Raw genomic sequence first — 27,981 nt, 5'->3', positions numbered from 1 at the left:
AGATGGAGCCCTTGCGAAGCAAAAGGCCCCTCTCCGAACTGCCAAACTTAAAAAAAACTCTTATTTTGAAATTTGGTTCACAGGAAGTTCAGCTAACGCGTCGCCGCTCTGAGTTTGACAGACCAGCGGCAAACTCTGGACTGTCTGTGAGTGAGAAAGTAAGCTGTGAATCAGAGCACACAGTAAAAGTTGGTCTCAGTGCTGAAGTCCCTGCTGCGGCTGTTTCACGGCTTTCTAACCGCAAGCTGGAGCCGTTGTTAGCTGGAGGCTAACCCCCTGTTTAAAGTGTATCCAGTGGAAATGATCGAGAAATATTAAAGGTCAGTCTGTAATTTTACCCTGCTACTGCTATGTGAGGAATCCTGCTCGATTGGTCTCACAGCTCAGTCTCGCGTGTTTAATATTTTCAGCTGCTGGTATTAAAGATTTTAACCTTGTTGTAATGTGTGACAGCATGTTTAGATGACTGTTTTAGGCGTATTGTTGTTGTTAATGCCCTGTTTTGATTTGTTTGGGGTGTATACACGATGAACTCTGGGCGAGAGTCTTGGCACATTAAGCCACATGTTGCTCATATTTAGTGCTTTTTCCACCCGCCCGCCAAACGAGAGAGAGATCATAGGGCGTGTTAACAGCAGCCCTGCAAACCGAGTGAAGAAAGAGCTGTAAAATGTTTACTTTACTCCCTACTGCTTGCCTTCATTTATTTATTTTACTGTGAGGGTTTTTAGGGGTCTTTCGTGCCCATTAAAGGGGCATGCCACCCTTTTTAACAGGTTACTCACTTCTTGTGTCCTCTTTAAAAAGTCCAGTGAATGTTCTAACCAGTCTTCCCATGATTTTGGATTTTCCTGGGATCTAAAACCTACTTTTATTTTCCACTGGTGGGTGTTAACAGCTTAAAGAGCAGATAAGAGAAAAATTGAGAGGCGCCTTCCAGCACAGTCACTACTAAAAGGAGGCTTTGTTTATCTAAATGACAAGTTATATTTCAGAAGTTTGTCTTTTAGGAAAGGAACTATCATATGGTGGAGAAATGAGACAGGAATTCCTAAAACTGCTTTCATTACTCTGTAAGAGCAACACTTGTTTTAACCACTTCCATTTTCCAAGCCGTCTTCTTCCATATTTCTTTTCAGTTCCATAAAATACGTTTAAAGCACGGCTGAAATCGCCACTGGCTGCATCAAAGCGGCTTCCTCTCAGACAGATATGAAGACAAACTTGTTTGTTACAGATGGTGGACAGCCTCTGGATGGCTGCCTCTCACAGCATGGCGTTACCTCCTTAAGCTACACACCCTAGTCAAGTTTAAATACTGTTACTTGTGGGTACACTAATGGTTAAGCTGTCCCAGTTTGTTTAAATGGTGGTTTCACTGCATCTGAATTTTATTGAGTCTTTGATGGGGCATGTATGCATGAAGCTCCTGAAATGTGTAACTTAGTTCAAAAACTGTTTAATAGTATACAAATAAACACAACCCCCCAACATGAGGTTGGCTAAATTAGGGGTTTTCAGGGGAATAAGTGAGTTAACTATGTGCTTTTTTTTCCCGTGACACAGCAGAGTGGTTAGTCAGAGGCTGGAATGGCCTGAGAAAAGGATTGCAGGCAAGCGTGTCTAAGGTGAAGAAAGAATAGAAGATGACGAGACAAAAGGACAGAAATAAAAATAAAGGAAAGAGAAAAGCTAGGAGGGTGCAAGAGGTATGTTGGAGTACATAATGTAGGCAGGAGGTTGAGGAAAAAGAGGAAAATTTAATAGTCTATAGGTCACTGGGTTCAGCCTGGAGCTGCAACTAATGCAAGTCAGATGTTTATTCTGACACTAGTACATAGGCAGACTGATAGTAGCTTGGTAAGTTTACTCAAAAGGACTTTAATTGGCATTGTATTTTGATGATACCTGAACAAAGGTGTTGTTTCATCTCAAATCATCAAACTTTAAACACTTTTGCTCAGCAGTGTTTTTTTCTCTTGGAGCTCTGCCATGCAGGCCATTTCTGCCCAGTCTCTTTCATATGTTGGAGTCATGAACACTGACCTTATCTAAGGCAAGTGAGGCCTGCAGTTCCTTGGATGTTGTTTTGGGGTCTCTTGTGACCTCTTAGATGAGTTATCGCTGTGCTCTTGGGGTAATTTTGGCGATTTTTGCCACTCCTGGAAAGGTTCTTCACTGTTCCATGTTTTTGCCATTTGTGGATAATGACTCTCACTGTGGTTCACTGGAGTGCCACAGCTTTCAAAATGGCTTTTTAACCTTTCCCAGGTTTAGAGATCTTAGTTTTTTTTTTGTTTCTCATTTGTTCCTGAATTTCCTTGTATTGCGACATGATGTCTGGGTTTTGATGATCTTTTGGTCTACTCCACTTTGTCAGGCAGATTTAAGTGATTTCCTTATTGAGACATGTGTGGCAGTAATCAGGCCTGGGTGTGGCTAGAGAAATTGAACTCAGCTTTCCAAAAATGTGATACACCACAGTTAATTTGTGTTATAACATGGGCAGCAATCACTTTTCACACGGGCTCATGTAGGTTTGATTCCCCCCCACTTTAATTAAAAAATCCCTTCATTTAGAAACTGCATTTTGTGTTTACTTGTGTTATTTTTTTGACTAAATTTGTTTGATGATCTATAACATTTGTTAATTAAATTAATTTGTTAATTTAAGTTGTGTTGTTTGTGTTGCGTTGTGATGTGTCGTGTTGTGTTATATATAGTGCCGACGTAGGACAGTTTTCCAATTTCATTGTACTATTATACTATGTATGACTGTGCAATGACAATAAAGAGTTATCTATCTATCTATCTATTTAAGTGTGACAAACATACCAAAAAAGAGAAAAGCAGGAAATGGTCACTTTTTTACACCACTGTAATATATTCTGTGAAATTGTAGCTTCATATATCAAATGCTTTTTAGATATTTATGTATTTTTTTTAATAAGAGGACTGTCCTACTGCTTTTAGACTTTTCTTTCATACATTGAAATCCGACACAATAATTTTAATGTGAATGTTTCAACTCAAAAACCTTTAAGGATAACGGCTCGATATTCTCTCTCCTCTTTCTCACCGTGAAATCTAATCGGAATTTGCACTTTGAGACACATATACCAATAAATCTAAATCCCAGGATGTGCTAGTTTAATACAGTTTTACAGTTTTAGTTTTATACTAATTTAATACATAAAAAAACAGTCCTGTAATGTTTCGTATTTAAGCACACACTAACAAGCAAAATATCACATCACAAAAGACAACTAGTGACAATTTGTGAATGACATATATTGGTGTTTTACAGTAAAGGAAAATAAAACGTGTGTAATACTTTTTTAACATGAAATTTTTAGTCATAAAAATGAATACATGCTGCTTTAATTCAACTTTAATGCAGGGCTTAGCAAATATGATAAGTTGTACCACAAAAATATCAGTAGATGATACTACAGCTATTGCTGCTACTGCCCATCACACCTCCCAGGGTATGGACCACCAAAAGTAGATCTCCAGAGATTTCAGTAGAAAGCTTAATCCCAATAGAACGAAATTGTAATTGAGAAAATAATTTAAAAAAAAAGTCAATTTCAAGTCCAAGACGAATGCGTGAAGTAACGATAACAACAGGAATGTTCAGAAGCATCATTCTGAAAAACTGAAAGAATAAAAAACCTCTAAAAGTAACCATAAATAATATAAATAACATAAATGTCCAGCTTCAGTTCAGTGTTTAATATCATGAATTTACCAAAGAAAGTCTAGGATCAGCATGTTTTGTGAAAAAAGAACTGTAAGAGCATCTATTTTTTCTTTTTTTTTTTTTAATGTAACCAGAATTGCTAAGAATCATCAAGTTTAAAAACTAATGCTGTGACTTTTCTTTAACCACTACAGATGGAATCAAAGGATACATCTGATAAATGTGGCGATATGTCAGGCAAAAAGTTTTTTAAAAAAAGGTTTGCTTACAGGAATTTTTGATGTTAATGACAAAACTGGTTTACTGCATCAGTGATTAAACTCGAACATCTGCTGTTTGTGTGATTTAGATTTTTTTAAATATCCTTTTTGCATCACATAATCCAGATGAATGCAATGCTGTGTGCATGTGTGACAGCATGCATCCTGAGGAAGTTGTGGTGAAGGATTTTGTCTATGCTTTGACAAATCGTGTGGTTTTTATTTAGCTGATGCTTAATTTTACAAATTTGATTAATCAAAACCTAGTTTCTTTACGCAAGGTGAAACTCAAACTCAGATATAAACAGCATTTGGTTTGAGAATTTTATTAGTCATGGTTAAAATTGTTGAACCGTCACCACAGCTGCTTCACCTCTTCACTGTAGTCAGATTTACAGTTGGGGTCAAAAGTTTACATTTACTCGTCATCTGCATGAATGTTGCAGGAATTTTGGACTCTTAATGATTGCTTTGAACTGTTGTTTTTCTAGGGTCGAATGATTGTAGAGGAATAAAAAAACAAGAATTGAGTACGCAGTCCACAAACACAAGGTCAAAATTTTACATAAAGGCTCAAATAAACACATACACTCCCACCTCCTTTATTATTCCAACCACTTTGTCTAGCGTAACAGTATTGCTGTCAACAAAACAGCCCCAGAGCATGATACTACCACCACCATGCTAGACAGCTGGTACAGTGTTACACTTTTACACCTCAGATCAAACCTCTTATCACTGAATCCAAATAGCTCAATCTTTGTCTCATCTGACTATTAAACCTTTCTCCAGAAAGCATTTGGCCGTGTTCCAGGCAGTTTCCAGGTCATAGCAGGCTTGAGCCTAGGTGGTTTTTGGGTTGGTCATGAACATTCTAACCAGTTTCTTCTCATCTGAGGATCACATTTTGGGTCTTCTTCTGGAGTCTGGCAAAGTGTTCACATATCCAAATAACTTGCATACAGCTGTTTGGACTGATGACCTTGGAATCTGCAGTTTTTTTTAGAAATGGCTACACCTTCCCAGCTTGTGTAAACTCACAATTCTCCTTCTCAGGTCATCACTGAGTTTCTTGGACTTTCCCATTGTTCTGAGTATTGGTCAGTCCAATGAGTGCTGTCAAACAAATCCCTTTAGTAGTTGCTGAATTAGAGAAAATCCAAAATGAATTAAAAACATGTGCACCTTACTCTTTTTTTTTTTAAGTCATGAAAGATGTACACTGTACAATCATTCCAACCTGAAAAAAAGGTTCAAAGAAAGCCCAAAATTACCATTACATACATTCATCATGGGCATGAATGCAAACTTCTAAACAACTGTACCTGGTAGTTCTCTGTCACTACAGTAAGGGTTACTGATGCATTTACCTTCAATAAAATCATGTGTAATTTTGTGACATCATAACATGGAAGCTCATCTGCAGAATGAGTCATATCTACTGTAAGTGGAATACCAAAATAAGCATGGTTTTAAAATGTATATTTCACTGACTTGACACGTTGCCTGATGTGTCAATACTACTAGAAAAATTGCAGGGAAAGCTGTCTCAGTATAAATTTTAGTTGTAGAAAATAGCTCTTATCTCATCTAAATACACACTGTGTGTCTTTTTGGCAGTTTGAGTGCTTGGATGTGATGGCGGAGCTCCCATCTGGACTGCTGGAGGCATGTGTAGTGGTTGGAGCCCACAGTGATAAGCTTCGAGATATACACCAGGTATGTATGCAGACAGACAGATAACAAGTGTGACCATACTGTTGAAGCAAAAATAGGCATACAGAGAATAAAAACAAAAACATCTGACATATTTCTGGGCTATCTGAATCCTTCCTGCAAACAAAAGCTCTTTTCAATACATGTGGATTGTAACTCTAGAAGGAGCAGAGTTTTGCTTTTATGTAGGTCAGCCTTTAAATCACAATACCTGTGAACCCTTATGTCCACAACATGAAGAGCATGATTAATTTCAAGTAGAATTGGGTGTGTTATGTACTGTTTGGCTAATAAAAAGTCTGATGTATAGAAATAATATCATATATGCCATAATGCTTCTTAATCAGTCATACTTATTAATTTCAAAGAGTTTACAACCGTAGGTTGGAGTAGCTGTTAGGGCAAAAGAAATGATCCTCTGTATTGTTTTATATGTACGGTCTCTAAAATATGACTGAAAATATAAACATGACAAACTTCATTGCAGCTCCATCAGCAGGGTAAGTTAAATGGACTTCCACTGTTGGAAGCTGAGGTACTGCAGGTCCATGCCCCGCCTTTTGTTTCCAAAGAGACCAATTCAAGCCAGGTGATTGCTCCAGCTTTCAGCCGTGTCCAGAGGAGGAGGAGCTTCATTAAAAAAGTATGCATTATTATCATTATTATTATTATTATTATTATTATTGTTATTATTATTATTATTGTTATATTACACAGGATCACAGAAAAAAAAGTTGTCTGCTGCTTGCGGTATTTCATGTCTAATACTAAAGACACTTATAGTACCTATACTAAAGCATACTACTGTGCTAAGTCCAAATCTGTAGTTGGATTTAGCCTAGGACGTCAGGTTCTGAAGTTATACACGGTGTCATTAGCTATTCATACAGACACAAGAAACTGATTTTATAGTCGTTATACAGCCACTGTACATAACTACATTTTGCTTCAAAACTGAGCAAAATGAGATTAAAAAAACTTGTTCACATTAACAAACGTGTAAAAAAATAAGTTCACTTGAGTCTTTATGCAATGCACATGCACTGTTCAAAAGTGCTTTAGGCACTTGCGTTTGCGGTTGTGAGTGTCTGCTGTTGACCACTGCAGAAACCAGCAGTAATTGCCCATCATGTTGGGGTTGAAGCTGCCTTGATATCTTGTCTCCGTGGTGGGACTATACTTGTTGGCTTGTTCTCCATGTTCATCACTTACATCACCCAAAGTTGGAGTGAAAAAATCCAGACGAGAATGCAAAAAATGCATTTTGAGTGACACTCAACTCTGGATGGCCACTGCTTCACTTTGTAATGATTGTTAACGACTGTTCTATAGGCACAGAAAGGACATGTGTTCTGTGTACCCCGACTGTAGACTCAACAGCAGTGCCACAACCTTCAGGTCACCACAAATGTTCCAGTTATGATTTGAATAGTTGATCAGCTTCAAAATGAGTTCCATTGACTCGTGTGTCTCTTTCATTCCCACAGCATGAGCATGGATGGTTAATGCAGCTCCGCCTACTCATCTTTAGGATAAAACACACTTATAGACTTGCTAGCAAAAAAAAGAAAACAATTCTGTTAACTATAAGCTTGCGCTTGGCCGATCTCGAATTATATATAGAGGCTTAGCAACTGCTGACGCTGCAGGAACACGCTGCTGCCATGATGTGTTACAAACGCGGGCTCATCGACCACATAGTGGCCAAACTGTACTTGGCCTATAACTTAAGATTCAGATGTCCTAGGTGAATTTTGACTTTAGATTCGGAATCAGCGCACTAGATTTCATGTAAATAACATGTTTTATTTATTTATATTTTATTCCCAGTAGCAAAATCTTTGTTGTCCTGTGTTTTTATTATTATGATTATAGAGTAAACGAAAAAAAAAAAGAGTTTCTGCAGAACAGTGGCTCAGTTCCTTCACGGCAAGAAGTCCTGGGTTCAGCCCTGGGCAGGGCCCTTCTTTGCAGTTGCTTGCATGTTCTTCCAGGTTAATGCTGCATGTCTGGGCCCGGGGCACTCTTGCAAAAGAGTTTCTTGCTCATGTGTTTTTCTTTTTTGCAGAAGAGGAGAGATCGTGCTGCAGAGACTCTGTCTAATGGAGAAGCAGCCAATCGCGCTGAAGTGTCATCAACAACAGAGGACATCAGTGTTCCAAAGGATTTGGATCTTATTGCTTTACCAGAGCTATGTTTCCCAGGTATTCTGTGTAAATTTCCATTGTGACAAACCAAACATTACTGAGGCTTAAGCTGAATAGCACTGCTGCACGCACTCATAATAAATACAGAATTACATAATAATCCGGTCTGTTGCTTGAGTAATCTTTTCTTAGGCAATGACTGTATCTAGACTGATATGGTTTTACTAATGCCAGGTATTCTTCTTTCTTTCTCTAGTTAAGTGTTACTTAACTAGAGTAGTGTTAATTAATTGTTACTTAACTAGAGACCATCATGCTTAGATGCATTTTTCCAGTCTGAGATCAAGAATCTGAAAATGTATTATCATGTGTTGCACAGTCGAGCATTAGAAGTCCCATTTTCCTGCTCTTTAATCTAGGTTTAGAGGCATTATGAAATTGCATTTGCATACAGCCACTTCAACTGGCAGCCAGGACGTTTCCACTCTTATTGCTTTGTCTCTTGGAGACACTGACAGTAGGATTAAATTAACGAGCATCTGTGCATTTTCTTGTGTGGCATAATCTTAAAATATCTCTGTTTTTTTCTTTTTTTCTCATCTAGGTGGTCTTGAGTTAGCCAGTGAGCAGAAACAAGACAGTTATCACTTCCTGGTTTTTACTGACATGTTTGGGAACCGAACCCATGGAGTCGTTGTGCAATACTACAGAGCTGTGCCGGTACAAACGCATACTCTCAAGTTAGCAGAAGGACATGTTAGGACTAATCAGTGCAGACAATCAGTATTACTCATTTGCTTCCTTTTGTGTCAGTCCTGTCAGGAAGGTGTCCTCCAGAACGGTCACAGGGGAAGCTCAACTAAAGCACGTTTCTACGCACCCTTTGCTGTGTGTATCATCTCCAAGTTCCCCTACTACAATGCCCTGAAAGACTGCCTGTCATGGTAACTTCTTTCGAACATACAGTTGATAAATAACCTTGACCTTGGTTGTGTTTTACTTTGTGCATTTAAATTAATCTTTCATTTGGCCTCCTGCCTGCACATGCTCAGTCTCCTGGTCCAGCTGCATACTGCAAGACAAGCCGATTTTGAGGAGACAGTGAAGGAGTTTTCAGCCAAGCTGTCCCTCGTGCCGTTACCCCCTCCTGGACAGCTGCATGTGGTCAGAAAAAACTTTTCTTTCTCCATCAGATAACTCCACCTTATTGTCTTTGTCTCAGGCAGCTCTGATAGATCCTTATAGTAAAATTCTTCTCTTTGTTAGTCTTTCAGTCTTCGTCCTCTTCAAGTATATCTTCCATCAAGGGAAGATCAGGACAGTCCTGTTGTTGACATCGACCTGCATCTACCTTTCCTCTGTTTTACTCACACCGTATTGCTCCAGGTACTGCATATGGCAGCGTGGTATTGCATTTAGCATTTAAATATGACAGAAAATATGAGATCCTAGGTATTTTTTTCACTCTTCAGGTGTTGTCCTTCCTCCTCCAAGAGCAGCGACTGGTCTTGTTCTCCTGTGACTGGGCCAGGCTCACTCTCGTTGCAGAGTGTCTGCTGTTGTACCTCCAGGTTAGTGTAAAGAACATCATGTTAAAGTGCCCATATTGACTTATTTTTCATTCCTAAATATTTTAGCCGTGTTTTCTCTTTCAGCCTCTGTCCTGGCAGCAGCCTTATGTTCCCGTCTTGGCGAGAGGAATGTTGGACTTCATAATGGCTCCCACTGCCTTCCTCATGGGCTGTCACATCAGTCATTTTGAAGAGGTTGCTGCAGTAAGTACAATACTGTCATTATCAGCGTTTAAACATTAGGCTTTTTGTGTGTACGTGTGCTTTTTTTAAAACCATAATGAGGGAGTACACTCTCGGTTTCCTTCCTTGCTGCCAGCAGATAGATCGTGGAAACCTTTCTTATCTAAGGAAGTGGTGTTGTAAATATTTGGGGATTTTAGCTTAAGCTTATAATAACCTTTACAGTAATTACTAGACGTGCATTGAATAAAATAAATAATAAATTTAAATTTTCTTTGTAAATTGTCTCAGTTGAGCTCACATACAGCATCCAACAATAGCTGTTTGTTCTCAACTGTATTCATCTTTATTCAAGCTGAGTCCACATATTCTACAGAGGCAGTCTGTTTGTCAGACTGAGATCTTCTGTTAGGCTGGATTGTACTCTACTGTATCCATTGTACCTACAATATATGCGTCTGTATGTGCTCATCTGTGGGAATAGGAGACAGAAGACCTCATTCTTGTGAACATCGATGATGGCAGCATTCAGACATCGTGGTGTGAAACAGTCGACCTGCCTGCTATCCCTCTGGTTGCAGCTGAGAGCTTTACATCAAGGTAACAAACATGTGCCTCACAGTAAAAGTAGACTGCTTAATTGATACTGTGACAATAAAAGGAACTATTATGCTTTTACTTATTTTGTGTACTCTTATAGTGTTGGTGCTCTTATTAGATTTCAGTAAGTTAGATCCGCAAATGTCAACACAATCCCAGTGAGCCAACATTTTGTGTCTGACAGTTGTGTCAAGCTGACATCAGTTTGGCACTGAACAGGAAGCGTTGGCCAGGGGGCAGCCAATCAGAAGAAAGTAGACGTGGAGAAAGAGGCCTTTAAGGAACAGTAGTTAAAACCATTTATTTCAGGCAGATGGACAATATAAGATGAAAAAGGGCCTGTTTAGAATGTTAAGCTGCTCTAAAATAAGAATATGGAGTTGGAAATGGAGTGACCAGATCCCAACAAACTAAATATGCAGGAATTTGTGTGGGACAATGTGGGACACGTCAACAATGCTAAGAGGTATATTTAACTTAAAAATAAAAATACAATAAATTCTACATGTTGGTGGCTTGTCATTTAGTAAGAACAGGACAAATATATTTTATTTTAAAGTCTCTTGCTAAGTAGATACAAGCTTTTTGTCCTAATGAGTATGCATTTGGCTGGCTAACATTTTTCTGATTATAACAAAAAGTGCTTGTTCTGCAGAACCAGTCAAAATGTGGGACAGGACAAGAAAAAAAAATGCATAAAGAGCAACATCTGGTCACGCTAGCTAAAAATGAGCATAATATGTCTGTTTAGAGAGAGAAGCATTATAGGTTCAAACTAAGGTTTTGCATGCAACCCTTTCAGCTCGAATCACATCAGCTTTTGAAATAAATGTTAAAACCGCTGCCCTAAAAACTGCATAAATCAAACTGAAAAGGCAATGAATTTTAAACGAAGTCCATTTTTTACATTTTGGGATGTATGTATGTCTGTGTCTGTGTGCAGGGCAGAGAGTCTGCAGCTTCATTTTGACCTGGAGCTGTGCCATCTCGCAGCTGGAACCGATGCTAATACTCTGCGATCCCAACGCAGAGACTGGCAGAGACGGCTCAACACACAGATACAAAATATCGCCCTAGAATTGGTGGTCAACATCTTCAGGTACAGCTTTGCAAATGTCATAGAAATAAATGTTTAGTATTATACAAACTGAGTATATTTAAAATAATTTTATCACTCCCCCTCTCTTTCTTTGCTTCATTTCCATGTTTATGGATGGTTTTGTCAGTGGGGTGCAGGACTTCCTAAGCCATGAACACAGGGTTTTTAACAGCGAGGAATTTCTGAGAACGAGGGAGCCAGCAGACCAGTTGTTTTACAAGAAGGTACACTCCCACATCTACAAACTAAAAAAAGGGCCCGCTGGTAAAAACAAAAACGCTGACTGCTCTCTTTGTTGCTATCTCAGGTATTAGAAACTCACATCTTCCACTCATTCCTGCGCGACCGGCTAAACAGGAAATGGGACACCTTCAGCCGGATGGAGCAGAACACACGTAATCTCATGCACAGGTATGATAAGAGCATGACGTCATCACTGGTTTCAGTGTGAATGTTAATCAGTTCCAACATTATACGTTTCGTCAAACAATCTCAGGTGGTAGCTCTTAAACAGGTACAGCAGTCTTAGTGTAATTTACTTGTGAGTCATTACTCAGCATTTTCCTGTCTGTACTCCTTGCATAATACTGAGGCTGAATCCAGGATTACCTCAGAGCTGCTCTACTTGTTAAACAAGGTAGAGCTGCAGCTGTTTTGGCAGTACATTATTAATGTCATTAATTGTGTTTTGGGGGGGAAGAGTGACTCTGGGTGAGTTTGTAAAATATAGATTGTTGCAGTTTTTATCTGCTATAGTGACCCACAGGCTGTGAAATTGTGTGCAGATACCAGTGTATGAATAGCCTTTGTATGTAGTGCTTTTTAGTAATTTATTTAGCTTTTCGTGAAAGAGGGGAAAAAGAAATCATTATAAATAAAGACTGTTCACCACTCTCTTTGAATGAGGACCAGTCAAATCATACAAACTTTTGAAACTGGTCAAAAGGACCACAAAATTGATATAAAACAATAGTGAATGTCATCTTACATCCTAATACTGATCTTTTATTTCAGTAAATTACACTTATCTGACTTCTTGTCTTGGTCAGACAGTGTAAGTCTTATATAAACCTGCTTGGGGTTTTTGACTATAAGGTGTGCATTTGGGGTTATAATATATAATAAAATAAAAAAAGAGATTAAATGGTTTTTACTTGCTGCCCTAAAAATATAATCATTTAACAAAACAAGCGCACACAGGGTAGGATTGAGAAGGTAGAGCTAAGGTGCTCATGACTCATGAAACTCATAATGGAAAAACTAGGTTGAATGACTTTTGTTGCAGTCATGCATTTGTTCCAGTGCTGGTTGCAGTTGACATTAAATCAGGATTTTCATTAGAATAGTTTGCTTTGGAGATGTTTTTACTGTCATCACATAACATGTCAACTAGTTTAATGACTTGGCCTCTGGGGATAACAAGCTTCCAGTGCAGGCAACAGATTTCTTGGCCAAAAATTCCTCTTCTGTCCTTGGTCATAGTTTACAAATTCAAATAAATAGAAAATAAAAGACAAATAAATAGAACATGATTAACAGCTATGTCAGAGTAGATTTTTAGCACATGCAGTCCTTTTTTGCTGTTTTGCACAGAGTATGCAACTAAAGCCAGCTGAAGCATGATTGGTCAGTAAAACTCAGACTACAGGCTTTTTTTTTCTCAATTAGATATTTGTTTATAGAGATTTTACAGTCGTTAATAATGTAAATGACATGTTAAAAATGCATATTATCCTCGGTAAATAAATAGATTTGTCTGATTCAATTACTTTCACCTGCTTGCTGTCATCACCAACCATAAAGAAAACACAATCTGTGCCTCAATCAATTTTCTATTCAGGAATCGTGGAATGACGGAGTCTCCCCGGCGTCCTCCAATGTCTGAGCTCTCCAGGTCTGGCTACAAAACATACGCCAGCCCTGACAACAAGCTGAGCAAAAGGCTAGGAGCCAGCCTGCCAAATCTGGTGCAGTCTGTCAGTGAAACTTTACCCATCATCAGTCCCAGAACAGTCTCCAGGAAGATGACACCTGATATTGGTCAGTCCCAGTTAAGGAAAAGTGAAAGTGATTTAGTCAAGTAGCAATCAGTTTGTAATTTCGTTTGTCTCCCTTCAGGTTTAAAGTCCCCCAAGAAAGCAGTGAAAGTTTTCCGTCTTCCAGAATTCCCTCCTCCGCTGGCCTACCACTATGTCCAGAACTATTATTCTGACATGATTGCTTCACTGGGGAAAGCTATTAATGCTACACCACCGGAAGAGTCTGCTCTACTGGCCAGGTATGAGAACGAAGAAAGCTGAAATCTCATATAAAGTAGAAATTTATAAAAATGTACAAGGAAATAGGTTCATGTTTCTTCAATAAATTGTGTTAATTTTTGGATGGATGGATGGATGGATGGATGGATGGATGTCTCTATTTAAGTCATTTTAACAATACCTGAACCTTATATAGTGTCAGATCCCTAACCATCTCATCTATCTCTCTGTTCAGGTACCATTATCTGCGTGGTTTGGTAAACACTGTGTCCAACAGGCGTCTTGATGCATTAGAGGACTTCCAGAGTCTGTACAAGACGGACTCTGATATTTTTCCCTCTCAGATGGTTAAGTCCTTGGTGGACTCCCTGCCAGAGTCTGAACGTTTACAGGTCAGTTCAGGTTGTCATGACTGGGAACTGTGTTGTATTCTCCATGCAGATATAAACCCTGTTGCCTAGAACCACCTTAGTTAATTACATCTTTAGCCACTTAAACACAATATACTTGTGTTTAAGTAACCATAGTTTTCTTCTTTCTTTACAAACTGCCCTCAGTAAGATTGTGAGGTGTTAACGGCATCAAATATCATGTCAGCAACTCAGTTTCTCATCACAGGATAAGTAGGTGATTGCAGATTATTTTAACAATAATAAATATAATAATAATAAATAAAAAGGGCAAGTCCACTGCTTCCACCTCACCTTCTAGTCTAAATGAAGTCCATCTTAGCGGTTTGTGTGTAATCTTACTGACAGTTAAATAAACAAACAAAGGCCTCCGCCATAATGTTGAAATCTCCCGACAGGCGGATAGGAAGGCCGAACTCAAACGGCTTATCAGTCGGGTCAAAAGGGACCAGGAGCGGGAACGTGCGGGCCGTGGAAACGGGCATGAGGAAGGCGCCATAAAGAGATTCCAGCTGCCGACAAAATACATGCAGCTTGAGGAGTTTGTGAAATGTGTCCAGGAGTCTGGCATTGTTAAAGACCAAGGAACTATTCAGAGACTCTTTGACGCTCTAACTGTAGGTAGGTACTTATTTATTCATGTGACTAATTAACCTAAAAGTCGTGAGAAGTCTCAGGTTTTTAATTTGAATTACACATAATTTCCAGTCATTTTTTCCCCTTCCAAAGTTATTCTACTGTCCTGGAGTAAATGTAGAAATTTAGGCGATTTGTTGCCTTCTTATTAAAGTTCACACATAGAACTTTTTTTGGGGGGGGGGCGCACAAGACTTTACGCATATAAGTGGGAGACTGCTTTGTACTCTCTCACTAACGCGTGTCAGAATTGGTAAAGCACGCAGGCACACACTCAAAGGATATTTCCAGTGTTATGCCCGTCTTCCTCTCTTTTTCCAAGCAAATATTTATTCTTCGGGTTAAACATTACCTCACTCTTTCTTGAAGGGTTTGCTGTGCAGCTTTGAAGGCATGACCAGAGCTTCGCTGGGCATTCGTTGCTCTATGACCTCTTTTTATTTCCTGTTTACTTTTTGCACATACTTGAGGTGTTCTCAGTCGGAACAGAGGTGACTTTTTCAGTAAAAGAAGTTCACAAGGTGCAAGTAGTTCCACAGTTCCTGATCTGACAACGTTCATGTCAGCACAGATTTCTTGTGTTGGTTTTAGATATTAAAGCTTTGGCATGTGTAGTAAAGAATTTCAGTTCCAGTAGTAAGAATAATTTGGGAAAGAGTGTCAATAGGAAACGGGGAGTAAAAACTGATGCTTTTGCAAAACATATGTGATTGAAAAGAAGGAAGGAAGCTTACGGTGAGAACTTATCTTTGCCTGCACACTGGGATTTTGGAAAAAGCCTTCTTTCTTTTTTCTGCCATAACATCCTGTTGGATGTTATGGCAGGCTAATGTCAGATTTTCCTTTCTACTTTTGCTGCAGAGGATAAGATTCAGAGTCACATCAACAGGATTTGGATCTCCTTTTGCATTGTAAATTTATTATAATTGCTGTTTCCTATTATAAGTTCCTGTTTTGTTTTTTTTGTATAGTCAGTTAAAAAAGTGGTGTTTATATAAAAATTCCTACAACATAACACATGGTTATGTGGTAATTTTAGAACGTGTTACGTAAGCGTTGATGTTAAATGAATAAGGCAGTCAGGCGGTGACTGTGTGGGATTCAGTGGGTGAGAACATAGTTTCGTATCTCTCTGGGTGGTTGGTTGGGTGTGGGGGTGCACAGAGGCGATGCACTGTATGTGGCCATTGTTGGAGTACAGTAAGGATTGCAGCTTCCAGTCGCTCACTCTGCAGGCATGCTTGGAAAGAGAAACAGAGCTGACTCAGAGAGTAAGCAGATGCCTGTTTATGAGAGTTTGTGAGGCAATTCTAGGTTTATGACAACTTAAAGACTTATTCCTATCTGAAGGCTTTAGTATGAACTTTTATTCTTAAATGTTAAGTTTCTTTTATTTTACTCTTAATTGTTTTTTAATTGCAACATATTTACTTAAAGGTGCAAATTGCCAGCTTTCATGAAATTGTAATGTTTTGCCAGTAAATCATGACTGACTGACTCTTTAAAGTTATTAAAAAAAACATAATTAATTGCATTAGAACATTTTTAGAATATCTGCTATAGATAGAGGAAATATTATAGATATGATGAACTCTTTGATGAGCTACTAGCTTGTTTGCTTGAGAATGAAACACACATTTTTGGATTTGATCCTGAGTGTTTTATGAATTTTAACCAACTATTGTTGTTCATTGTGCCTTCCTGTTTATTCATATTTTAATATGTATCTTAGGTATTTGTTTGATATGTTTATAACAGTGATTTTGATAAATTCTGCACAAATCAAGTTGATTATTTTTATTAAATGATAGGTTTTAGACTGTTGCAGACCAAGTAGGTCTGATACAGGATATCCACAAACTCTCTTCAGTTGTTTTGAAAGTGTGTTTGTTTGATGCAGGTCATCAGAAGCAGGTCAGTCCAGATTTGTTCAGGGTTTTTTACACCATCTGGAAGGAGACTGAGGCTGAGGCACAAGAGGTCTGTACTGTACTTTACACTACTTTAAACAAATTGCGATGGGAGAATAAACAGTGATTTGCGGTTCTGTGTAGATTATAATTTAAATTATAAACCTACTATTAAGTGTTGTTTCTGCAAATGGGAAAAGTTGCCATTTTTTTAAGTTAAAATTTCAGTTTATTTTCTTGAAATTCAAATAATTACAATTATTTTAAATTATTTTCTCAGATCTATGAGGTGGTAACTCAATATTCTGAGATTAAAAACCTGAAATTTTGGACTTATGGATGGCAAAAGATGCTTTCGGTTTTTCAGTGGCAGAAACCAGCTTCAATAGTTTACACTGTAGTTGAACAAATTGGCACCTTATTCAGCTTTTTGTGTTCGTTTGATCTGAAGGTTTGTCTGCCAACATCTGTTTTGGAGCACATTGAGGCCAACGAGTGCGTCTTCAAGGTGTCGTCTTCAGTAAAAACGAGCCGCGGAGTGGGGAAAATCGCCATGACTCAGCGACGGCTCTTCCTGCTCACGGATGGACGGCCAGGATATGTGGAGGTGGCACAGTACCGAGATTTAGAGGTGAGATTAAAAGAAGAGAAAACCGGAGATACAAATACAGCTCTGCCCAGTTAGATAAGACTTGAAACGGCAATCTATAGTAGATGTCGTCTTTGTGTATTTTTGTTTTTCCTTTTAGGAAGTAAAGGTGTCCTCAGCTCCCTTCATGCTCCTGCGAATCCCAGGCCTGAAGCTTCGTGTCCGTGGAAGGAAGGAAGTTTTTGAAGCTAATTTAAAAACGGAGACTGAGCTTTGGAACCTGATGGTCAAAGAGATGTGGGCCGGGCGCTTCACAGCTGACCAGCACAAGGTAAATCTGTGATGAAGAGGCTGTGTGAGTGTTGCTGTGAGGGAGCATAGAGGAAAATGAGACGATACATCAGGAAAAAGGCTAATTTATTGAGTTACCTTGCTCGTTTATTATTCATACCTCGTGTTTATTCAGGCATCAGTTTGAGTGTGTGTCGGTTTCTGTGAGGGAGTGGTTGAAATTCCCTCAGTTGTACAAGAACACAAATAGGCACACTTGAACAAACACAGGGGGTTTCCTTTGTGAAACCAAAAGATGTAACTGTAAAATATCTGTCTGTCACATTTGCCCCCCTCACTGTTCTCTTCTCTTTATTTAAAATGTTATCATTTCTCACTTCCTTTGATTGTCAGTTTCTCTAGTTAGGCAGACTGTGATGACTGTCCAGCTTGTCTGACAGGATAAACATCTACAGCACTGCTTAGTCACATGTAAATCTTCTCTGATCGTTGATTATTTCAGTTTTAATTGCCTATATTCACGTCTTCAGATGTGAATATTTACAGCTTGTCTTATTTGTATATCATGTCAATATAAGTATCTTTGGGTGTGATAAGTTTATTGAGACCATAAATCTAAAAAATTTAGCAAACTAAGATATGGTTATTCTGAAAAAGAGTGGCCTTATATCTTTAATTTGACTTGATTTGATTGGTCAATCCATTATGAAGACTTAAATATATGTATGACCTCTGAGATGGATTGCCATGCTATTTTACACCTTTTAAGTCTGAGAGTATGACTCATGATGACTATTGATCCTGGTATGTTTTTTTTCCCCCTTTGTGACATCAGCATTTTTTTTTTCATTCATTTTTATTATAAAAAAATCACGTAACTGCTGTTGTATGTATGTGTGTCTGGTCTGGTGATGGCACCTGGCTTATTGGGGTTGAACTTGAACATCAGTCAAAAGTACATTAGTGAGCGTTTACACCAGCCGAAATTGTATTCTACAAACTTTGTAAAAGTATAAGGAACCATAAGCGTTGTCTTCTAAGCCTTTTTTTTTTTTTTTTTTTTTTAAACAATTCTGTCTCTCTATAAATCTTTCTCTCAGGACCCCCAGTACATGCAGCAAGCTCTGACCAATGCCTTATTAATGGACGCCGTAGTGGGAAGTCTTCAGAGCAGTAAGGCTATCTACGCTGCTTCTAAGCTGGCTTACTTTGACCGCATCAAGACGGAAGGTAGAGGAAGATGTGTTTTGTTATGGTTATGGACCTATTTGCATAATAAAACTGTGCTCGTTTGGAAACTTTATGACTCATCGAGACTACAGTAATCTTTCAATTTGAGTTCGTGCTTTCATCACCTGGTCAAGGTTAATTGCTGCTCTTTGCTTTGTCTCCAGTCCCGATGATGGTTCCCAAGACAACTGCAGAGACACTAAAGCACAAAATTAACCCTTCGCTGGAACTTGCTTCACCTCAGGCTGTGGATGTTCTTCTCTACACATCAGGTACACACACACACACACACACACACACACACACACACACACACACACACACACACACACACACACACACACACACACACACAGCTTTTAAATGTGTCCCGTAAACGAGCAGTTTCTCCACCATTTCTCATCAACACTGTTACAACAAGTTTCAGCCTCTTCCCCTTTTTTATTGGTCAGTGTGGGAGTTGATGATGTTATTGGCTCTTTGGAGCAGCAGAGCAATTTCCCAATTTAACTGTAATACTAACGCACATTCACTGACATATATGTTGACTAATGCACAAAAAGAAACAACCTGGTGTTTATCTGTCATCACTGTGGCACACACTGACATAAAAAGCGTGCAGATGCAATAAAGTTTCTCAACCTCACTTCCTCCCCGGTCTCATATTACAGTAAACACCAAAAGGAAATGCAAGATATTTAAAAACATGCTTGGAAGGAAACCTCTCCTCAATCACTGGAATAAATGGTCATAAATATGTGGACTCTCTTCTTTTTATTGTGAGCTGTGAAATCATAGGAAAGCACAGGATAAGTGCTTTACATAGTGATTACAAAACTGCAGTTGGAATGGCTGTATGGGCTGTCTGGGTCCTGGGGAGGCCAATCCATGACTGAGGGTGTGCAAATGTGTTTTTCTTATCAAGGTTTGCTTGAATTGCGTTTGCAGTGTGTCTGGGATCGTTGTCATGCTGAAAAAGTAAGCTGTTAATATTTCAGGTTATCTCATGGTACTTCTCTTCCCTCAAAATTCTGTCAATTTTGAAAAAAAAGATTGCAGACTCTACTTCTTTCTAAAAGGAAGTATAAAGAACAGACACTGACATAAGTTGTGAAGAAATGTAAGGACTGCAGAAAGTTTTTTTTTTTTTTTTAAGTAATTACTTTAGGGCGTTTTTTTTCTGTCCTAATTAGTTGTTGACTGTAAACAAGGGGAAGAGAGAGTTTGTGTAATAAAAGCCTCTGTCTGGACGTGACCTGTGGACTGTTGTTGGCTGGCAGCTTGGTCCTGACAGGCCAAAGGGATGAGTGATTTGATGAGGATGCAGATCATTTTATGGCCTTCAGTCACCTGATTTAAACACCTAAGAAGACAGAGTAGACTGTACGTTCCACCACACCGGAAAGACATTAAATAACATAGAATATATATATATATATATATATTTTTTTTTAAATGACATTCATTCTTATATTAGTGTAAAGCAATAGAAGAGTAACTGCCAAGGAAGTGAAACTATCTTCTTGTAGTTTGTGGTTTATTTCTTTTCTTCCTTTTATATGTCACCTATGAATTGTGGTCATTATTTGTGGCCTTTGTTGTTTACTGCATCCTTGATTTTTATCCTGGGCCACCGACAGCCTGGCACATTACGTGGCCGGAAGACCGTGAATGAAAAGCTTTAAAAAAAGATCCACAGAGCCATTCAGTGGCCGTCAGCAGACAGCCATCTGGGTCCACTTAAATACATGCTGGTGGCAGACTAACCCCCGCCTCTAGCACACTCATGCACAGTCACACTCAGTGATCCACACATTAACAAACACATTTCAGTTCTTCTGTAGCAGTTTGCTGCTCTTTGGGATTTCTGCTGGTGAAAAAGAACAAATCTGGCCATTCAGGTCCTCCCTCCCCGGCCCTCTCGGACTCTTTCTCCCTCTCCGGTTTGAATATAGGTCACTGAATTGAGTTCCTGGCACAGATCCAGTTCACCCAACCCTCTCCTCTCCCCTCTGTTCTCACACTTTTTTCCTTTTCTAACTTTTTCACTTCATAAGTCCTCTTTCCTCCTGTTCCACTGGCCTTTTCTGCTCCTTGAAGTAAAAACACAGGATGTTACCTTTTTTTTTCCTTCCCTATGAGCTGGGGCATTTTTTTAAAAGTGCTGAATACGTTGGGAGAAATCTGACCGTTGGGTTGGTTGGGTGGAGTCGAGCTGCAAAATAACACCGACATGAAGTGTTTCCCTTTACACTGCTGGAAGAAAACGCCTAAGTAGCCACTGGAGTAGAAGACATGGAAATCTGTAAAAGTAATATTCAGTGCAGGCCAAGTGTAATGATAGGGTGTTGAGAAATAACTGATAAACTCTGTGTGTGTGTTCTTCTCTATTTCAGGTCAATTATGGGTATCGGTAAATAAGGGGAAGGTGATGGTGTTTGATGCCTCCAGCTGGTCCCTCACACACACCTGCCATGTTGGGAATGCCAGACTGGTGAGAAGAACACATGAAACGAACAGTCAGGCTCTGACTGGTCTAAATGATTGGTTCCAGACATTTTTACTTAACGTCTGGTGCATGACTTGGGTTATCAGTGCAAAAACTCCACCCATCTGCCGTTCAAAACTTTATTTTGAAGGGGCAACCAATCAGAAGAAAGCTAAAACATCTTGTTTAAGACAAGGGATGAAATTTTTTAAACTGTAAACTTTAGAGCTACTACAGTTAAGCTCAACGTAAATTGTTACAATATGGAGCTGGAAATGAGCATTGTAGGTCCACTCTTAACACAGTTACATTTTTATTTTTATTCATGAAAACTATCAGTCCATTTTCTTCCACTTATTCAATTCAGTTATATGGGTTGGCTTACACCTGTCCCAGATTTCACAAGGCAAAAAGGAGGGGTACGCTATGGACAGGTTGCTTGGCTAAGGGCTAAAACACACAGGTAGTCAAGCATTCATGACCAGATTCATACATGGAGTCACCAGTTAGCCTAACCTGCATGTCTTTGGATTATTGGAGGGAGAGGAAAAACTTGCCAACTCCACACAGTTGGTCAGTGGATTTGAACCTGGGACTGTCTTGCTGTGAGATAACAGTGCCATCGACTGCACTACTGTGCTATGCATCAAAATCAAAAGAAAAGACCCCAAAAAACAGCAGTAAATATTCAAATTTTATCCTTTCACACAGTTAACCCTATACATGTTAAACTGGCTTCTCTAAACCTCTGCTAGTAGTCTTTTTTTTTCCACCACTAAATAAAAACACTTGGCCAGATATTTGCTTGTCCCTGAACTAAATCAGCAGATAAGCACGCCACAGACATCAGGTACATATTAAGTGGTTTTTGTTTCTCCTTCTCTGGCTTCACTTCAAACATTATCTTTCAACATGAAATTGCATGTTTGTAGGGAGTCCACGGTGTGTTTTGAATAGTTTACATTCCCTCAAAGAACAAAGCATTTTCCAGTGGTAGCTGGCTGGAGGGTTGAAAGCACCAGCCAGTGGTCGAGGTCATAAACATTTTCTCCAGGAGAAAGGATTTGTGAGGTTTTAAGACACTTCTTAAGTCTAACCTTTACTTCAACTGTGCAGTTCAGTTACATGGAATATGTTGGAAGTGTGAGACAGAGATAAGTGGTGTATGTGTTTTCTCTTTCACCACCAGGTCACTTATAAAACACTGGGACTACGATTTCTAACTTTTACCACCAGCTTGAAAACAGCTGTCAACAAAATATCATGAAATTATTGTAGACAAAGTGATTTAAAACATTTTTTCTATTGATAATTTTTAGCTGTAATTTACAAATCTATTTGCACATTCTGTAAACACAGAGGTACTCGATATTAATGTTTGTCAGGTAGTGTTTCAGTAGTTTATTAGAACAATTTTGCCACCTAGTGGACATGCTGAGTATTGCATAACAATTTTGCCACCTAGTGGACATGCTGAGTATTGCATACTGCATGAAGCTCTTAGCAGCTCAACTGGAAGAGCTTCTGACATTAAATATGGTAAGACACCTGCTGTGGCGACCCCATTATGACTGTGGAAGCAGCTGAAAGGAGCTTTAGAATTAAATGATTGAGTTGTTGGGGATTTTTTTTGTTACCCAGGTAGAAAATGTTGAAGTTCTAGGTTAAAAAAATGTGTAAAGCTGAAATTGTTGTAATACTTGTGGACTCGTGCTCAGAAACATGTTTCTGGTTTCAGAACTGCATGTTGGAGGTTGACAAAGATCAGGTGTGGATGGGCTCTGAGGACTCTGTGATCTACATCATCAGCATGGTGGCCATGGTGTGTAACAGACAGCTGACTGAGCACAGGGCAGAGGTCACCGGACTGGCGGTCGAAAAAGACAAATACAGGTAACGCAGACAGACAGCCACGACAGAAATACACAACCCCCCCCCCCCCCCCCCCAAAAACCCCCCGTATATTTTGGCACAATTTGTACAGCTTGCAGATGGGCCCTTCAGTTCAGACACTTTAAACATATTTCTGATCAGTATTGTGTTCGCCAGTCAGTCGAGCTTTGCAGTAGTCCAGGAAACTCGGGCCACGCTGCCCAGATTTTCTGCTAAAGCTGCAATTTTTCTCCTCTCTCCTTCTAGTATGTTGTTCTCGCAGTCACTCTGGTGTTTCGACCCTTAAAGCCCCAGTATTCTCAATAAAGGCTTTATAAAGATGTTTATTCATCACTGCCAATATGATATGTATGAGTACCAATTTCTGAGCTGAGTTTTCTGATTGAAGGAACACCCAGTTTCTGTTTGTGTATTCTAATCAAACAGTTATTCATTTCAGTCATAAACTGCCAGATTAAAGAAATGAACTTTGAAACAGAAAGTTAAGAAAAGCAGCAAATAAGCATTCAGCAATATAAAAGTATTCAATTTGTTTGAATTTCTTGAACAGTTATTTACTTTTTGACAATTCGTATTCAGATGAATAACAATAAGTCGACTGGTTGTTTCAGCAGTATTATCAGTATTGTTAGGTAATTAAAGTTGTGTAATGTTTGTGCCTAATCCACTCTGTGTTGTTGAAATGTACATTAAAAAGAATCTTACCCGCCTGCTTTGTTTTTCAGCCAAAAGGTGGCGTACTCCTGCAGTGCAGAGGGGACAGTCATGGTGTGGGATGTCTCCACATTGCAGGTTAGTTTAATATCTACCGTTGTTCACACCTGTTTGCATTTCTCTTTCAGCTTTTTTGACTTTTCCTTTTCCTTCAGGTGAAGAAGCACTTCCGCCTCTCCTGCGACCGTCTGCAGTCCATTTACACCTGCAGCGGCACGCTTTGGTGTTGTAAGTTTTCTTCACACTGGACAGTTCGAAAAATGGAAAATCTGAGATTTTGATGATGAAAACCAAATACCCTCTCTTTCCCTCTTTCTCTCTGGTCTGGTTTAAGGCTCCAGAGACAGGATAATGGAGGTGTGGAGGAATGGTTCATTAAAACGTTGCATGAATTTACCAGAACAACAAAAAGGCTCCACAACTACTTTCAGCTGTGCTCTGATCTTACCAGAGGTACAAACACACACTTTGCTCTTAATATTGTTTTTCTTTAATAAATGCATTTTTATTTTGTAAGAGTGACCCTGTTTCACCTGATGTGTTTGTGTCAGCGGGAGGAGATGTGGAGCGTGTGTGCAGATTCTGGAGAGGTGTCTATTTGGCACATTAAAGACTGCAGCAAACCGTTCCACCGCATCACTCTGCAGGACTGCACTGGATGCTACTGCATAATGAAAGTTAAAAACCAGGTTAATACACACACGCACATACACGTACAGAGCAATATGGAAAATATTCATATTTTTATGGTTGATGTTAATATGATAATCAGTGAGCCTCAGAAGTGCTAATTTTTCTCATTTGTACATTGAAAATACAATTTTACAGTTTTTTTGTTTTATTTTTATTTGTTTTAGTCCTTCTTTAATTTGTTAGATTCTAAGAGAAGTTAACTGGTTGCAACAGGAGCTTAGGGGAGAGTGGGGCAATGTAAGAAATTTTTCAGTGAAGTTAACCTTTCAATCATGAATACAACACAAGAATAAAATTGGTATAATGTGGCTTCAGGATCTTAGCTGTTATTCAAACCATAGCAGCTGACGCAGATCAATAAAACAATATAAGGCACAAATAAAGGGGTCCTTCAGTCTACTTGCCCTTATGAGGAGCAAAGCCCCATCCACACAAAGCCCCCATCCACTCACCATAAAAAGCTGATGACATTCAGCGACTTCAAGAAAAATTGGGCAAAATAATTGCTGGAAACAGAAAGTGGTTGGTTTCTAAGTTCAGCATTTCTCGAGTTCAGGACAACTGATTGAAACAACTGCCAGTGAATGGATACTGCAGTTGACATGAGAGGAGGTTACTTGGACAACTGTACCCCAAATGTAGCCCAAATTAACTAACGGTCCACTTAACTAACGGTCCACTCTTCTTTATAGCGTTCCTGCAGGTCATTCATTTGCTGCCAGCTCTCTTAATGTCCCACCACAGCATTTCAGTGAGATTGAGGTCTGGGCTTTGACATGGCGACACCTTTGATCGTTGTATTGGTGCACGACAGTTTCAGCTAAGCTTTAACTGTCAGACTGACGGCCTCACATTTGACTCTGGAATACTTTGGCATACACAGAATTTCGTGGTCAGCTGCAAAGACTGCAAGGTGCCCAAGTCCTGGTGACGCAAAACAAGCCCAAATCACCGTGCTTCACAGTTGGTATGAGGTGTCTGTGCTCATATGCTGTGTCGAGTTTTCTCCTGTACATTATAGCTAAGCGCCTCCACTTTGGTTTCAGCTGTGACACGTGATGTCACATGACAGCGTCAACTCTAATACGTTATCTAAGACTGCTCCTTTGCCAGCAAAAACCGGAAAAATTAGTGTATAATTGTTTAGGATCAATTTGGCCCCACCTGCTCATTTTACCCACCTTTCCCCCGATTGTTAACGAATGTTAATCTTAACTGATGCTTGAGAAACTATTTGACATTTAACCAAGTTAACTAACCTCTTTGCTGTGTAGGTGTGGGTTGGCGGCATGGGTCGCAGTTCAACCAAAGGGAAGGTTTACATCCTGGACACAGAGCGGTACCAGGTCCTGAAGGAGCTTCACGGCCATACCGACAAAGTGACAGGGCTGTGCTCAGCTGAGGACCGCTACGTCCTCAGTGGAGCTGGAAAACATGATGGGAAGATCGCCATCTGGAAGGTGGAGTAAAGAGGCAAAAGGACTGAAATTAGGAATGTTTTATAGTCAGAGTGCAAGTTCTCACTGAATTCCCTCTGTTCAAACAAATCCTGGAAAATGAAGGGAAGATCCATACTTGGAAAGCACAGCAAGGAGAAAAGCAATCTGCATCACCGAGATATGAAGGAATGCAAAGAAGCTCAAAGTTTACATGAAGTCTGACCAACCCGGGCAGCTTCTCCTGTCTTCTATGAAGTTAAGATTAGAAATACTAACAGAACTTATTTTATCATTTAATGAAGGAAAACTCAAGACTGAAACAGGGAAAGTGAGCTCATGTTCTGCTGGATAATTTTTCAATCCAAAATGCACCAAAGTTCACTTTAGTGAAGGTTTCGAACACATTTAGTGTTTATGTAAGTGTGAACACACATGTGGTAACAGCGTGTGACTGAGCCATACCTCCAACCGTGTTTTTGACGTTAGTGTCTGCAGCTCAGAGGAGTCAAAATACCCCGAAAACAAAACTGCGGTTGGAGATTTCACCATCACGGTGGGAAAGCCCCGACAGAAGATTATTTTGATGGAGGGGATGCTTTAATGGACAGGAAATATGATGATGTGCGATGATGGGAACTGGACTTAAACTTGTGATCAACACTCAGGCGTGGGTCAGAGGAGCTGCAGCAGCTGGAATATGTTTGAACACAGGTAATAAAATAGGGGCTAACTGTACAGTATGTCAACAGTAAGAGATATTTTTCATTGTTGGACAAAGTTTTTCCTTTTTTTAATGTTTTTTTTAAAAATCTTTGTGAAGGAAGTTATGTATTTGTAGTTTTTCCCTCTGTCAGGAGGATTATATAGAAACCAACTAGCCAATTTCCCATAAAATTGCCAAGCAGGTGGAGAATGGGTAAATGAAGGAACCCATTTCATTTTATTGTTGTTGTTTTGGGGGGTTTTTGAGCTTTTAACACCATGTAGCCACTTGAAGGTCCGAGTTGGACATGTTTGTGACAAATAAAAAATGAGATAGCATTGGGTTTCTTTGGATCAAGCTGAAAAAATCTACCACATTAGATTTTCCCCACGAACTTTATCCAGTATTCACACAAGTGGACTGCAAACCAAACTTTACCAAAGTTATTGTATAGATTTTTTCTTTTCCAAAGCTTTTTAGTCTGTTATAGCCAATCAAAACCAACGACAAATAGGAAGTTGTGTCACAATGCTGCATCGTTTTGATCTACAGGTTGAACTTGGCACACAAACTTGGACTTCAGCATTAGACCTCGAGCGTGCTCAGTGTACGGAGGCCTCTAGTCTCTGTTTATTTTCAGAGCAGTTTAACAGTTTTCTCTTTGGCATGCTGCTGTTCAAGAAGATTAACCAACCGAAAGGTCAAAATTCCTGTTCACACGGTGCCTTACAGATATTGAACATTCAGATATTTATTGGGTTAAATCAAAATCAGAGGCTATAAAATGTTTCACACATGTTATAAAATATTTATGTTTGTGATTTTTGTGTTCTGATCATTTTAAGATGGCTTTCAACTCAGTGTAGCATTATTTATATTAACTTAGTGGAACTGGATAAAGTGTCTCACACGTATAGAACATTAAGAGTTTTAAGTGTTTATTAAGTGTATTATAAAACTAAAAGCCAACTTCATCATCAGTGGGATACTTTTGGTTCACAGAACTATTTTTACATTTTGCCATCTGAAGTTCAAACTGGAGGTTAAACTTATCATTTAGTCTTGTATTTATACTCTGTATATAACTGCGACACATGACGATGTTGTAAATTAAACGAATGACAGCTCAGCCATTGTATTTATACCTTTGCAGCCTTTGCTTTTGCACAAGCATTTATATGAAAATGTACATATTCTCTTTATGATCCTTATGTGATTTTATTTTTTTTGAACTGACAGTCAGTACACTTATTAAAGGAAACCTCAAGTCTGTTTTTATTCTCAGCAAACCGAAGCTTCAGTTTACTTTCTGCACAGTTAGCAGGATGGTTCACAGGATGGACAACAATAAATACTTCATGCAAAACAATTTAAGACTCCTCTGACTTTGCTTCTTTTTTTTAACTAAATCAAGATCATAAAAAAATGCTGTTTGCTGATAAATCCTG

At 39.1% G+C, this 27,981-nt stretch overlaps 1 protein-coding gene across 1 annotated transcript; it reads left to right on the top strand.

Annotated features, from left to right (window-relative positions):
• The first annotated feature begins 75 nt into the window (after nt 1-75).
• Nucleotides 76-27,902, top strand: dennd3a (DENN/MADD domain containing 3a). The gene is made up of 30 exons (XM_005478436.4): nt 76-320; nt 5,584-5,682; nt 6,167-6,322; nt 7,748-7,883; nt 8,431-8,546; nt 8,640-8,770; nt 8,879-8,990; nt 9,093-9,212; nt 9,299-9,397; nt 9,482-9,601; nt 10,065-10,180; nt 11,124-11,279; nt 11,407-11,503; nt 11,587-11,690; nt 13,120-13,319; nt 13,398-13,557; nt 13,773-13,929; nt 14,346-14,568; nt 16,484-16,563; nt 16,945-17,124; nt 17,243-17,413; nt 18,474-18,603; nt 18,768-18,875; nt 21,000-21,097; nt 22,830-22,984; nt 23,710-23,776; nt 23,854-23,926; nt 24,033-24,151; nt 24,250-24,387; nt 25,666-27,902. Exons 2-30 carry the CDS (start codon nt 5,602-5,604, stop codon nt 25,858-25,860), a joined length of 3,798 nt encoding a protein of 1,265 aa, XP_005478493.1. The 5' UTR covers nt 76-320; nt 5,584-5,601; the 3' UTR covers nt 25,861-27,902.
• The last annotated feature ends 79 nt before the right edge of the window (nt 27,903-27,981 follow it).

The sequence above is a fragment of the Oreochromis niloticus genome, linkage group LG22 (genome assembly GCF_001858045.2).
Source record: "Oreochromis niloticus isolate F11D_XX linkage group LG22, O_niloticus_UMD_NMBU, whole genome shotgun sequence".
In the NCBI taxonomy this organism is placed as follows: Eukaryota; Metazoa; Chordata; class Actinopteri; order Cichliformes; family Cichlidae; genus Oreochromis; species Oreochromis niloticus.
This window is presented reverse-complemented; position numbering and strand designations above follow the sequence as displayed.

Coding starts and splice junctions, on each gene's coding strand:
- dennd3a (XM_005478436.4), top strand. CDS start 5,602: ATGGCGGAGCTCCCATCTGGACTGCTGGAGGCATGTGTAGTGGTTGGA. Junction 9,602..10,064: donor ATTTTGAAGAGGTTGCTGCA/GTAAGTACAATA, acceptor CTGTGGGAATAG/GAGACAGAAGACCTCATTCT. Junction 16,564..16,944: donor CTGAGGCTGAGGCACAAGAG/GTCTGTACTGTA, acceptor TTTGATCTGAAG/GTTTGTCTGCCAACATCTGT.